The 15470-nt window shown below is 35.7% G+C and overlaps 1 protein-coding gene across 1 annotated transcript in view; it reads right to left on the bottom strand.

The window, feature by feature from the left end:
- Positions 1-2660: 2660 nt before the first annotated feature.
- LOC121423767 (alpha-N-acetylgalactosaminide alpha-2,6-sialyltransferase 5-like) overlaps positions 2661-15470 on the bottom strand; it is a 30915-nt gene continuing 18105 nt past the window's right edge. Inside the window, exons 4-6 of the mRNA XM_041619254.1 lie at positions 11616-12034; positions 10528-10635; positions 2661-5067 (exon numbers count right to left, since the gene is read on the bottom strand). Of these exons, the coding sequence (XP_041475188.1) occupies positions 4515-5067; positions 10528-10635; positions 11616-12034 (1080 nt within the window). The 3' untranslated portion in view covers positions 2661-4514. The remainder of the gene's footprint in view (positions 5068-10527; positions 10636-11615; positions 12035-15470) is intronic.

Below are 15470 nucleotides of genomic sequence, written 5' to 3'. Positions count from 1 at the left end.
ATTCAAAGGTGAAGTTGTATAACGTTTTTTGTGGTCAGTTATTCTTAAAATGGCATTATTGCGAGGTGTTGCGAGCGTGAATCACAAGCTAAACTTAAATTAGTTTTTAAAAATCCGAGCAGATTTCTGCTGTCATTAAAAAGATGTGCATCTAAATAAATAATTAACACGAGCGCAAAACGCGAGCTTGAACATACTGACCAGAAAAGGAACCTGTTAAAGAAAGCATTTAGTGACCTCTTTATAGGATGCATATTTCACCAATCGAATGAGAGTGCGAAGCGCAAAATGAATTTTTTCAATATTCCAGCCTGAAAACTTAACTTAACTTGTATACTTTAAAAAGAGTATTTTATTTCGAAAAAACATGAAAAACGGCATATTTATTTTTGAAAAAGGAACTTTCCCAGTTTGGAAAATATTAATTCCCTGTTTTTTATTCCATTTTTGATGCCCCCTGCCTCCCTCCCGGCGGATCCAACTTTTGTCAAATAGAGGGGGGGGGGGATTTTTTTAGCCATATTTTCCTTGATCGGCAGTTTAAAGTTAATTTTTGTTTAGTTCTTTGAAAGGGTAGTCCTAACAGTCAATAATTAGCTTTATCCTTATAAAATAAAGTAAATATGTAATAACATGATAAACCCTTTTTAAATAATGCGAGCGCGAGCTATATATTTTTGTTAATATGATGGGCAATATGTTTGCGATCTTCAAAGCGAGATGCCTATGTAACTAAATTTAGATAATAACTGCTAGCAAGAAGCGCGAACAGAATTTTTAAATATATATGCTCTGACCTGATCTAAAGGGGACATTTTAAGAACTTTTTGCAGTTAGCCATGAAGATGATGCGTGTTTTTTGCCAATGGCGGCCGAACGTATTTTTTCACGATTTACGATTTCTCACGATTACAAAAAATGCTCCGAATGCTCACTTCACGTCTTGTTACATGAAATGTCTACTAGTTTCAGCTTGCGATTCGCGCTTTCAACATCTCACAAGGATCATTATTAGTATTATTTTTATTTTTATTACCAGTAGAAGCCGTTATTAAAAATGACATCCCCTCCAATACAAATCCTATTATCTAGAGGTTGCTCGCACGCTTCCAACACGCTTGATCCCCTGCATCTTTAATTAAACCATTTGCTTATAGGCAGCAATTGCTCAGATAAAATCGAAATTGGCCTATGCTTGATCAGGGCGCCATTCTTAATGAAATACATGCTTTGCCCCCAACACACATCATCGATCGTTATTACTATATCATTGCATAATATCGTGTAATCTTGTAATGACAACATCGTTTTTGTTACCAAAATGAATTATTTTCATTTTCGGAAATACGAACCTTATTTAATTTTCGGATTAACGAACCTTATTTCGTTTTCGGATTAACGAACCTTATTTCGTTTTCGGATTAACGAACCTTCGGAATTACGAACCTTATTTCGTTTTCGGATTAACGAACCTTCGGAATTACGAACCTTATTTCGTTTTCGGATTAACGAACCTTCGGAATTACGAACCTTATTTTGTTTTCGGATTAACGAACCTTATTTCGTTTTCGGATTAACGAACCTTATTTCGTTTTCGGATTAACGAACCTTCGGAATTACGAACCTTATTTCGTTTTCGGATTAACGAACCTTCGGAATTACGAACCTTATTTCGTTTTCGGATTAACGAACCTTCGGAATTACGAACCTTATTTTGTTTTCGGATTAACGAACCTTCGGAATTACGAACCTTATTTCGTTTTCGGATTAACGAACCTTCGGAATTACGAACCTTATTTCGTTTTCGGATTAACGAACCTTCGGAATTACGAACCTTCGGAATTACGAACCTTCGGAAATACGAACCTTCGGAATAACCGAACCTTCGGAATTACGAAGCTTCGGAATTACGAATGTATGCGGCGAATGCCAGCAATATGTAGTACACAACGGGAAGAAACAAAACTAAAAAATATACATGTAGAAATTTAAAGAATAAAGCCATTTTGGATAGGTGTTCTCTTTTAAAAAAAATATCCCCCCTCACACCATGATTATTTATTAGTTCAAGACCATGAAGATTAATCAATGATGGAATATAAGCACCATGTACATGTATGATGTGTATCGCCTCCTCAATACTCATTAGGTGGTTTCCAACCGCCTCGATCATTGTATCCCTGTTAAATTACAAGAACTTTTTTAGGCTAAAAAATACCCATTAATTATTCCTGCATTTACACCGCCCTGAATTATACCCTTTCGGGATAAGTTCCCGAAGTTATGAGCATGCGCAGTATGGTCTGATAAGCAGGCAAGGCACGAGATTCAAAATCACTAGCCCAGCGGCCACCCACGCCGCCACCCCCAATGACACGCTGGGCTAAAAGTTCCCGTAAATTGCTTTCACATTGCCAAAATACCTGCGACCTTGGAAAAATCCCCGCGAAAGTTCTCGTAATTTCGCTCAGTACCTACAATTTAGCGGGTATTTTCTTTCGGGGAAATTACGCGTAGTTTGCTTTCACATTACCAAAATACCAGGAATTTTCTGATCGGGGTAAATTTCCCGATCAGAGAATACCTGGAACTGACGAACTTGAAAATCACGGTTTGAAACTACCTTGTGACACACTAGGGGGATGCAAACCTAATGATTACATAATGATAAAATGCAACTTGCAAGTCATGATTAAAAGGAATACTGTACATGTTTGCATAGACTACATTTTTGGAGGGGAAAGTCTAATACTGTAAAAAATATTGGTTAAGAAGTTTCAAAGCTTCTCTGGTCATAGTTTAATCTTTTGAATAGATTGATTTATTTTGTTCTGAAACCCCACTTAAGAATGAGTGGGGCAGAAGTCTGAACAAAAATCGCATGGCCATTTTGGTATACCCTCAACTGTACCAGAATATCATTCTGAATATGTTCTGCATTCTTTGAGCATTCATATACTGCAAAAAAAAATATGTTAAGGAGTTTCAAAGCTTCTCTGGTCATAGTTTAATCTTTTGAATAGATTTTGTTCTAAAACCCCATTCACGAGCAGGACCAGAATTTTTCACTCATGCTCAAAACTATGTGTTACTTCCCGAGAACATTCAACCACACTATTTCCTCCACTTTTTAAGCCCAGCCACCATGCAATGCAGTACCATGCAGTAAAGGTCATCTTCTGATTGACTGCAATGCATGTCTACACCACAAGAAAGCCGGAGGAGAATCACGATTATGATCTCCGTAGCATTCAATGGACTTTTAATATCCATGGTGCTGCCAACTCACTTTTTCAGTTTTCAGTTTTTTGCTTGAAACGTTTATTTTATGACCTATGAAAAACCAATAAAATGCAACCTAGTTCGAACAATTAGTGCATGATTTTGAAAACGTGTTTCTACAGCAAGCAAGTGTTGATCAAACACAGCTAAATGTCATAGCAACATTCCTGAAGGGAGTTATTGTCCCATAAAGCCTCTTATCAAACACTCTACAATATGGAGCCAAGTTATATTGACACAAGTCATTACCTGTGTTTAACTTGAAACAAAGACCACAGAGATTGTGATAAGCACTCATTGGGGCTTTTGATTCTCTGGCTTTCTTCTTTCTGGAGAGGTGGATGGGTTGTTAAAAGTCTCCCCATGCTACATAAGAAATATCCCGAGCTAAATCATTTTACAGTCTTCACTGGTGTTTGAAAACTATATTAAACCAAGCATGCGTGTATTCATGTACACCTAATAAGTGCACGTTGCAGAAAGAATACACATCTCCAAGTAAATCCTGCAGATTTATTATCAAAACCACTCCCCTTTTGGACAAATCAATGTTATCTTGTTTTTTTTTTAAATCTTTATTCAGCTTTAGAAAAATCCAAGATCTGCATACATGTCCCAGCCATGCATTTTACTACAATCTGTCTCTACTTTTGTGGTCCATTCCAAAATAAACACCGGTCAGTATATTTCGCATGCTTTCCTAAAATTTTCTCCCTCAAAATATTTCCCACAACTTGTAAAATATAATGAGCACGACAAATGGGTCAATGAACTTCAACAATAGTTCAGTTTGTTTCAGTTACAAATGTATGCATGTTTATAAATGAATATTAAATAAATAAATGAATATAAAAAAGCAGCACACTACATTATCTAAAGGTACATGTACGCTATCTCATTCCATCACTGATATCAAGATAGCTTTACATGGAACCTTGAGTTGGAAGTAACCATGCCAATCCTCTTCAATTCTCTGTTTTTTAACTGTGCATGTGATGCCTTGCGCTGTATAAGGAACATTGGTGTGTCGTCCTGTACTAACAGTTGCAGTCAGTACACACATGTAGGAGTATCACAAGGTCAGCATGGCACCAGATTGTTGCAGCATTGATACCAAAGGATGCTCTGCAGCATCTGCATTCGCATAGACCTTGTGTGTGTCTATTGCAGCAGGATGTCTGAAGCAGTATCATCGCCATCAGTTACGGACACCTACTTGTGCACCAAATTCCTCAAGGAACATGTTCTTCAATCAAATCTGCATCCAGTTCTCGCACCGCCTCTTCTCTATCGCAATCCTCCTCCTCCTCGCCCTCTTTTTTATCAGTTTTAACACCACAATCTTTATTAGCACCTTTGTCATCTGGAATAGCCACGCCCTCCCCTGCAGCACCATTCTCACCCCCTGTCCTTAAACCCTTGTTGTCTTGAGGAACATTGTTCACCTCCTCATGGGTGTTCGTCCTTTGGTCGTCCTTGGCTTTTCCCACCATGGAATTTCTATTCACTTTAACCTCGTTTGATCTGTTATTCAGCCTCTCTTTGTACTGCATATAGACCTTCTGGAAGACTGTCTCCTTCTGTACGTTGGGGTTGTACTGGTGGTTCTCCCATGAGGGTGTGTGGAAGCGGATGTCGTACTTGGACGCCCAGCGGCCAAAGGCCACCTTCTCTGTCATGAACTTGTGGCCAGACGTCAGTCGCCTTTCGCTCTTCTCGTAGTACTTGCACTCTGTTTGCACTTTGTCAAAGTAGTGGTAGTAGGTTTGGTCATTAGGGTGCTCCCTGAGAAAAAGAAAGATATGAGAGTTTTGTTATCCATTCAATACACTGTACAATCTAAACAAACAGTACGTGTAAGGAATCTTTAATCACGCATCACACATTTATTCTCAAATACATGGAGATGATGCCAAATTTGTTTTTACAATATACATTGTACATGTACAGTCCCACACAGAGTTTGGAAGAAAAAATATTATACTGGTATCATCAAAATGCTGCATTATTTACCCCCCTGTCCTCATTAGCTCAACGAAAATAGCCCAGTACCTGATGACAACCACGAAACAAAAACAAATTGACTCCATAGGTGTCAACTATAGTTCTTCATTTTTTTCTTTAACACATGAGCAAAAAAAAACATTGGTTATTGTACAGTGTACATACAGTGTAGACCCCTTATTGTTGATTTCCTACATGTACATATACACTGTTAGTACATTAACGGAGAATGAACCTTTGGAACAAGAAAGCTTGTGTGAAAACAGAAAAATCAAAGAAACAGGTCAACAAAAGTTTGAGAAAAATTGAACAAATAATGAGAAAGTTATGGGCATTTGAATATTGCGATCACTATTAAATGCTATGGAGATCCTCACATTGGTAATGCGACAAAGATGTGTGATGTCACTTGTGAACAACTCTCCCCATTACTTTCATCTAAACTGCCTCTTTTATCACATAAGTAGATCATGTGTTCTTTCTATAGGAGGGCATGTAATACAGATTAAAAAAAATACATCATGGATAAAGAGTTTGTGTCACCATAAGAAAAAGCAAAAAGAGACATTTTGGGGGTATTTTATAGTCCACCAACGGGAAAGTTGTTTCAAAGTGACATCACACATCCTTGTCACATTTCCAATGGGAGGCTCTCCATAGCATTAGTGATTGAAATATTCAAATGCTCATAACTTTCTCATTAGTTGTCTGATTTTTCTCAAACTTTCTTTGTTCTTATTCTTTGATTTTTCTGTTTTGACACAAGCCTATTTGTTCCAAAGGTTTCATTCTCCTTTAATCTCCATGCTGTGTAATATCCATGTTGGAAGGAGTGTTCACATAGAAAGTGAAACAGGGTGTTTAAACCATGAAACCAAATCAGTACATGTAGAGTATCTGACGCAATTGCATGATATCGACCTTCAAACACAATATGATTACTTAGAAAAATCAATAATGGGTTTATGCAGTTTTCATCATTATGCTCTATGCATACATTGATTTGTTTCCTTATTTCTAAATTGTTTCTTGCCTTGGTGTTTTTATCTGTTACAATATTTTTTATTGAAAGTTTACCTTTATACATGTACGTTGTATCTAATTCAATGCCAAGGTTCAGTCGAAACGAGCTATTACGCTATGTAGTTTTTGCCTTTTCTTAACTCACCATTATCAATAATGTAATACTATATTTGTAAACTGTAATAATTGTAAATTTATATTGCGCAATTTCTATTTGGATATACTCAACTGTTTTCCAAAGAGGATATAAGCATCTTACATGTATGATGAATGCTTCTTTTGCAAAAAAAATTGATGGTTGTTTATAATGACCCAACTCTTTATGCACATGTAGACATTTACTTTTAATGTACATGTAGATAGTGATTACAAACAAAATGAATCCTTACTACATGTACATTATGCACTTGCATGCCAATGATAATGATCAGACATTCTCGATCCTTCTCAATCTTGTAATAATAGCCTTGTCAGGAATCGGTTTTCAACTTTCATCTTTATATATTAAAGTCACCTGTAAATGATAGGGAGTTTGTGGCTACATTGTACGCCCCTTAAACATGATGGAATGCATTCGTGGATGGATGTACATGCATGTTACAAAACCAAATGGCAAAATTTAGCCCCCTCGGCCAAAAGCATTCATTCATTATTGAAGGTTTCCAACGAATGACATATTTCAAGACATCTGCATAATGTACTGTACATGTACATGAAGTCAATGTTAGGTTTATAAACCATGTTATAAAAGCCTTTTGAGAACTTCAGTTGATCCATACTGTAATAGTGTAGAACATCACGGGGAAGGTTAAGATCAAGGCTGAGTGAAGAAACAACAGATTTTCTTTCTTTTTTTTAAAGTAATTCTTTGATTAAACAATGAACAATTACACAGGCTACAGTAGGACTGAAAGATACTGTACACATATATGTTGCTGGGTCTTTAAAAAATCTTTCAGAACCAATGTATGTCTTGCTGATAAAACAGCTGTACATGCTTGTATAACTGGCATCGTGGTGTCATGCAATTACATTTGTAATTACTTTACGTGTAATTATAAAGCTGGGGCCTAACAGACTACTACATGTACATGTAGGACTTTATACTGTCTCCGTTTGAACATGTACTGCAAGCATTATCTGTGTAAACACTGTATTCTGATTGGGAAATATTTGACCAGGGACGGACAATGGATGAAAAGAAACTGACAGAAATTTTAAAAGAAAACATTTAAAACCTGAATGGCAAAGTCATCCCAAATTTTTATATCAAACTCAAAATTTTGGTGGCACGATGGGACAGAACGAACATTTCTGATCATTTGTTTATTCACAAAAGATTGAAGACTAAAACATGTATACAGGAATTCTATTAAAATTAATACTACGTGTAAAACAGGTCACTGGCAGATCCAGGAAGGGAGGGGGACATCCGGCCCGTGCCCTCCCCCCCCCCCTTTGAGAGACAAAAAAAAAATAATATTTTTTTGCTTGTCAAATTTTCCTGTACATATACATTTACCTCTTGGCCAAATCTAAAAAAGAAAACTCGGTCTGTAGCTCACTGAGGGCACTCTCTGTATTAATACCGGTAATGTTAATTAAAAAATATTACATGAGTGAACATTTCTGTTTCAGACCCCACTTTGTTTTGACAAGCAATTTAGCAAAATATTGACCCAAGCAATGATCAGCCCAAACTACATGTAATGTACATACATGTATATGTGCATACCAAAATGGTACACTTTTCAAACAAAAAACATGCAAAGGTAACTAAAACAATGTACATTGTACATGTATGTGAATGAAAAGTGCATATTTACAGAAGTGTCATTATGTAATATGTACACAGAGTCAAACTGTCTCCAGAGGGATACTTTATCATATTGAGTTGTGTTCTTTTTTTTCCACATACAGGTTGTAATCAACCAGCACGTACATGTATTTAGGTGACTGGGTGCCTGCATTCATGAACAATTAGATATTAAATGATTACAGTGTTGAAGAAATGCTGGAAATTAAGATTTTCTGTTATGAAATAAATAACTATGCTTGAAAAAAGATGAGAAAAACCTTTTTTTTATTAAAAGGTAAATGCTAGTTTTGGTAACGATATCAAAATGAGTTTGTACAGAATCCAATGAAATGACCACTAAAGTGTCTGTTTGTAAAATAAAACGCATGTGCCAAAGGATTCTGGAAGAAATTGTGTAATTGCTGAGAAATCAGCAAATAAGCACGGGATTCGGGTAGGGCGTCGGGCCCGACGCCCTAAGCAATAATTATACATTGTCCCACGTGCGCTTATCTGTGTTGGGGATTTTCGGTGTGAACATTTTTCAGCGTAGATTTCAAGATTTCACAAAGTCCAGTTAATGTAACTGTACCAGATCTAGATCCTCGATGATATACTGGCAATTAAGCCTTGTTTTACAGACTTTCTCATGAAATCAGTGTTAACTGCAACTACTGGAATTTCTCTTTAAAAGGAAAATGAACCCTTTTTTACTCCCCCCACTATAGCCCACAAGTTATCATTGCTGTAAATGATTATCAAGGATTGATTATCCTCATTTTCATTAGATCATTAATATTATTATTATTATCACTACTATTAATTTGGTATTGAACTATCATTATACATGTGTATTATTTTTTTCATCATTATCAACTATTGTATCTGTATGTAGGGGATCCTTGCTTTTTCTTCTAAGAAACATAAATCACAAACTATATGTGATATGCAGGTGTTGTTTCGAAGAAAGGAAATGCGCATTTCCCACTGGTGGAATATCTAAAGGTTAAATACATACATGCATGCTATATAAGGGCACATCAATAAAACACACAGAGTTTATGTACTTCTCTAACTGGACATACAGGTGTATGTTTGCAACCTTCCCCTATCCATACTGTAGTATGTATTTGTAATAAGCTTGGACTGAAGTTCCAACGAAGAGATATATATGTAGCTTCTATGTTTGGAAGCAAACAAGAGACGTCAGTTGCACCATGAGCCCACTGAAGTCTGATCTTCAAAGCCTCAAGTTTCATGGGGGAAACCAAGATTTTTTTTCCCCAAATGAATCTGAATAAAGCTGGAAGGAAATATCATTCATTGCACGGAACAAATTTGGCCAGATTGTATTACGTTGTCGCTGTAGATGTACACTTATAGATAGGCCTATCAATTTAAATTAGTAAAGAGAGTCAGAATTTAACCACTATCAAGCAAAATATGGGTAATTTTCCTTCCAATGTTATAACACAAGTTCCTATAAATACCTGTGCCAAATAGGTTTGGAGGGGAGACCTGTACAGTACAAATTGCCCAGTCATTCCAGTACTCCAAAAATTTTACCACTACAGAGATACATGTAAATTGAAGGTTATCAAAGTCAATAGCAGAATTGAACTATCCTTGAGAGTTCAATTCTTAGTTTTATAACAGCTGGTTTTCTTGAAAGAAATACATGAATATGTTACCAACTTTAAAGGTCAAGTCCACCTCAGAAAAATGTTGATTTAAATCAATAGAGAAAAATCAGACAAGCACAATGCTGAAAATTTCATCAAAATCGGATGTAAAATAAGAAAGTTATGACATTTCAAAATTTCACAAAAACAGTTATATGAACGAGCCAGCTACATATAAATGAGAGTCGATGATGTCATTCACTCACTATTTCTTTTGTTTTTTATTGTTTGAAATATGAAAGATTTTGATTTTGTCGTCATTGTCATGAGAAATGAAGTTTCATTCCTCCCTGAACACATGGAATTCCATTATTTAAACATTTTGTGCTTCAGGCAAGGAGGTCCTAATCGTCAAATTCGTAAAAATTGAAATATCGTGTAATTCAAACAATAAAAAACAAAAGAAATAGTGAGTGACATCATCAACTCTCTCATTTGGATGTAACTGGCTCGTTCATTTAACTATTTTGTTAAAAATAAGCGAAACTTTGAAATGTCATAACTTTCTTATTTTACATCCGATTTTGATGAAATCTTCAGCATTGTGCTCGTCTGATTTTTCTCTATTGATTCAAATCAACATTTTTCTAAGGTGGACTTGACCTTTAAAGCTGGTTTTCTTGGAAGAAATACATGAATGTTACCAACTCTAACCAGCCCCCTTGGGCTTTGATTCTATTAGCCGCCCTTGGCCTTGACTCCTGTAGACAGTAAAAGGGGAATTTAGAAGCCACTTACTTGCAATAATCATCATAAATCATTCCATAGACATCTATGGAGTCGCATACTTCCAGTGCAAACAGCATCGCTACCCATCCTGTTGACATCCACAGACGACCTTTAGTTCTGTGATAAAAAGAAAAAAAAATGCCATATCCTATTTGGTTGGGATGGTGCAATATATCCAGCAAATGACAAGGTAATGAGAAATACATTAATAAAGCATTTACTGGGGAAATACATGTATACATACAATGTGCATGTTTTATAGTTTATGGTTTACAATTCAATGTCTGAAGTTGCACAATATTGCATGTGAGTGAATGAGGAAAGACAAATATAAAAAGGAGGAGAGAAAGATCATATGCTTGAAGATGAGAACAGAGAGGGAAAGAAAGAAAGAGAGAGAGTATGAGTGTGCCTAACGAGAGGGAGATCAATATGTAGAAAAGGGGGAGAGAGCGAGACTCTTGATAGAGACAAAGACAAAGAAAGAAATACAGAGATAGCGAGGGAGAGAAAAGTAAAATTGCATTTTATTTTATACAAGACTTTACAGTATATACTGTTTGTCGTTCTCCTTTTAATCTTTCACATCATCTGGCTATAGACACATTGTACAGTGTATATCAAAGATAAAAAATTGCTCATACTGTATATATTCAAAGCATCAATTGAAGGAAAGGAAAGATGAAATGACATCCCATGTGGTCTCCTCATTATCTTTTTAGAAAGCATTCACCAGACACCATAACCTGTCATATTCAGACAGGCTTGAAGTTGCTCCTCCCAACCAAGACAAAGATATACAAAAACAATTTATTCTGCTCTCAATCTCTCCCTATTCCTTTGAACGGGTCATTAATTTTTCAATGATGGCTTTCTATCTTCCCTTTTTTGTTAGATGAAGAGCATGGACTTGCAGTGTTTGGAAAGGAAAAAATAAGTTTTGATCTCCACATAAATGACTAAAGTACTGTCTACCAAGGGAATTTCAACCATCAAACATTTAACAATATTCTAAGAACATTTAACACTTAAAGACATGTACACGTACTTGATCAAAATACTGAACCGAATATAGGGGTAACAAAACAGATACTTACTTTGATGTTCCCAATTCCTGATAAAACAGTTCCACATTCCGGTTCATCACCTCTTGGTTCGTAAGATAAAATGAGATATCTTTGTACTTCTGCGCAAACTTCTTTGACAAAATCAGTTCCAAATTCCTATTCACATTCACACTGTAAAGCCAAAGCACGACGATTGCTTCAGACTTTGTGGTCGTGTTCACAAAATAGAGTCTTCTCTCAGCCTCCGTATCAAACATACGTGGGAAGTTTCTGTGTCCAATGACACGGAATGTAGTCCTACTTCCAACATCCTTGGTGTAATTCAGTGTTGGAGCTGCGTTCATACGTATAATGCACTCGGAATTGTCTATTGTTTGCCCCATTCCTTTACCACTAAGATGCCCGGAGCTTGTGACGAGGGCACATTGCTTGCAGTGACGTAGAGGCTTCTGTTGTGGGGAAAAAGGAGAAAGTGATGACTTTAATTCTTCTGTGATACACTGTCATCAGACTCATCACCATCATCATCATCGTCGTTGTCATTATCATCATCACCATCGTCATCGTCATCATCACCAGCACCATCATCATCGTCGTCGCAGTCATCATCATCATCACCACCACCACCACCAGCACCATCATCATCATCATCATCACCACCACCATCAACGTCGTAGTCGTCGTCATCATCATCATCACCATCATCATCGTAATCGTCGTTGTCGTCATCATCATCATCATCATCACCATCACCAACATCAAACTATAATGCAATATGAATATGTTTCTCTTTGTTTAATTTTTCAATGCAATTTTCATTGGTTTGGTTTGAACTTTTATACATACGCAATGCCAAGTCTACTGTATAGTCATTCAAAGCCAACCTTAAGACATATCTAATATCATATTTCAAATAACACCCCCCCCCCTTCTGTGTTTCCCTCTGCGCCTCTGAATAGGAAACGAGGTAGAAGGCGCACTCTACATGTAAATGCTATATTATTGTTATTAAAGGTCAAGTCCACCTCAGAAAAATGTTGATTTGAATCAATAGAGAAAAATCAGACAAGCACAATGCTGAAAATTTCATCAAAATCGGATGTAAAATAAGAAAGTTATGACATTTCAAAGTTTCGCTTATTTTCAACAAAATAGTTATATGAACGAGCCAGTTACAATGTACATCCAAATGAGAGAGTCGATGATGTCACTTACTCACTATTTCTTTTGTTTTTTATTGTTTGAATTATATATTTCCATTTTTACGAATTTGACGATTAGGACCTCCTTGCCTGAAGCACAAAATGTTAAAATAATAGAATTCCACGTGTTCAGGGAGGAATGAAACTTCATTTCACATGACAATGACGAGAAAATAAAAATATTTCATATTTCATATAATAAAATACAAAAGAAATAGTGAGTGAGCGATGTCATCAACTCTCTCATTTGGATGTAACTGGCTCGTTCATATAACTATTTTGTTGAAAATAAGCGAAACTTTAAAATGCCATAACTTTCTTATTTTACATCCGATTTTGATGAAATTTTCAGTGTTATGCTTGTTGAATTTTTCTCTTTTTATTCAAATCAAGTTTTTGTTGGGGTGGACTTGTCCTTTTAAGTATGTATTCATGTATTCATCATTCATTTCATATTTTTGGGATCGAGTTTTTCTTTAAAATCATTGCTCAAGATGGCGGTCTCCTGCATTCCTTTGAATTATAATACACCTTGTTAAATCCATTTTCACTGCTTTTATAATACAATTATTATCATTGTTCTGTTAATAATTACCTCTGCATATCTAGTGTATACATTTTGAAATTCTGAAACCAATGTGAATATAGAAACTCAAATCAAATAAATAAAATCAAAATTGTACAAATATACATGTAGCCATTGGAACTTTTAATATTGCATTCATCTTTAATGTTTAAAAAGGATTTAAACTCTATCAATGCTATAAAGTAAAAAAAATGGATAAAAATATGAAACATGAGCAAATTTAGTGTTGATAAAAAGTCTATAATTTTTGAAAGTTGATGACTGTGAAATAGAAGACCCAGCTGATAATGAATGCAAAAAGCAAGTCTATCTTTTTGAGAAAATGATATGAGTATATAAAACTACTTGCTAGTGATATCACTATATAATATAGTGACTTTCAAAACGAGTACTGTCCTAATTTGATAAAAAAGGAAAAAGAACACTGTATTATAGTGTAATTTCCTGTTCTATATGTGGCAAATGACTCAATACCCAGAAAAGAAGGCACACTATATAAAATCATTATTATTTTTTCAATCACATTGTGCACAGAACAGGAAATAAATTTGTAAAATTTAAACAAATCAAAAATTCAATTGCTGTGTATTGCTTTCTTTTGAGACAATTAAAGGGCAGTCCTCATTGAAACTCTGTTTACACTTTGATTTCACCTAAACCCTCATGATTTACATTTTCTTTTATAAAAATCTCCTTGATGCCACTGGGGTTAACTACATGTACATGTACACTGTACCCCTTTAATCTTCATCAAGTGAAGTGGTCTACACTCAAGTGGAATCACTATCCTACCACACATAAGGAAGCATCATTCCTAGAAAACCCACCGGTTTAAGCTGTTTTTCTATATTCTAGTACCTATATTAATAATGCCATTATAAAATATAAATTCAAATCGAGAGGAATTGTGTACATGTTTGGCGCCCACCACATATGGTACAGAACACAGGAGATGCACATGTGCACAAGTCACGTCCCCAAGCCACTAAAGGATGCATACATGGATTAAATTACAATCATTGCTTATTTCTCTGTAGCATCTATTGCCTCTGGCCGTGCTTCCATTATCAATCTACACGATATATAGATGAGGATGCGAGCATAAAGAGCACTCACACCCACCTTTAATATCACAAAAATACCTTGTTTGGGAATACTACGTATATTGACATTGAATTGCCAGTGTGAATGGTGTAACAAAAATCTTGCGAATAAATACAGTGAAATAAAAATTCAAGCAAATTCCTCCATGCAATGATTTTCAAAATTGCATGAATTTTCGAAACTGTTTATCAAATGTTCCAAGGATTATGAGGATTTACAATGTTTAACGCGATGTTCAAATGTGTGTATCATTTGCTTATTAATGCAAGCCAATATTGTCTTTTTATCTTTTTAATGACATGTAGGCTCGGCATCATGACTACATGTACACCTTTTCAAGTTTTAGGGAGGTGTGACAGCATAAAAAATATGGCATCTTGACTATTGAGACCGAAAAGGTATATTTTCTGATTGACCAGGTGTAAAAGCACCTAGAGGATCTTGGGGTGGGCGAGTGAATTAGCCAGCTTAAAGCACTTAAATGTTGATTTATGCAATATGGAAAGGACAATAACGGGGAAACAGGAACCTGCACTGTGCCTGAAGGAGACTAGACCAGACATATAGGCCTGTATTTCTGAAATCGGGTTTACTGTAGGCCTTGGTGACTCTAACTCTGATAAAATTATGGGAAGCCAAAAATGTCAAGTTTGTTTTATTGTTTGTTTCCTACGTTCATTTTTCTCTTTCCTCATGCTTAAACAGTGACAAAAGCAATTTCAAATGTAGTTAAATATTCTTGACAGTTATGAATAATTCAAGTTGACATAGTACTTTTTGTGCCACAACTGGCTCTCCATATAGTAAAACCACAACTTTAAACCAGAATTTAAACCTGAACTCTGTATATTGGTTATAATATTGGGCTTTATATTATATATCGGTGTCCTCTACCTATCTTGTATGCTACGAATAATGGCATTTAACAGCGAAGACAATATATCAAACTGCACACTCCACCTACATTGTACATAGTTGGCTACACTGTTGCCC

The sequence above is a fragment of the Lytechinus variegatus genome, chromosome 11, assembly GCF_018143015.1.
Source record: "Lytechinus variegatus isolate NC3 chromosome 11, Lvar_3.0, whole genome shotgun sequence".
NCBI classification, from domain to species: Eukaryota; Metazoa; Echinodermata; class Echinoidea; order Temnopleuroida; family Toxopneustidae; genus Lytechinus; species Lytechinus variegatus.
This window is presented reverse-complemented; position numbering and strand designations above follow the sequence as displayed.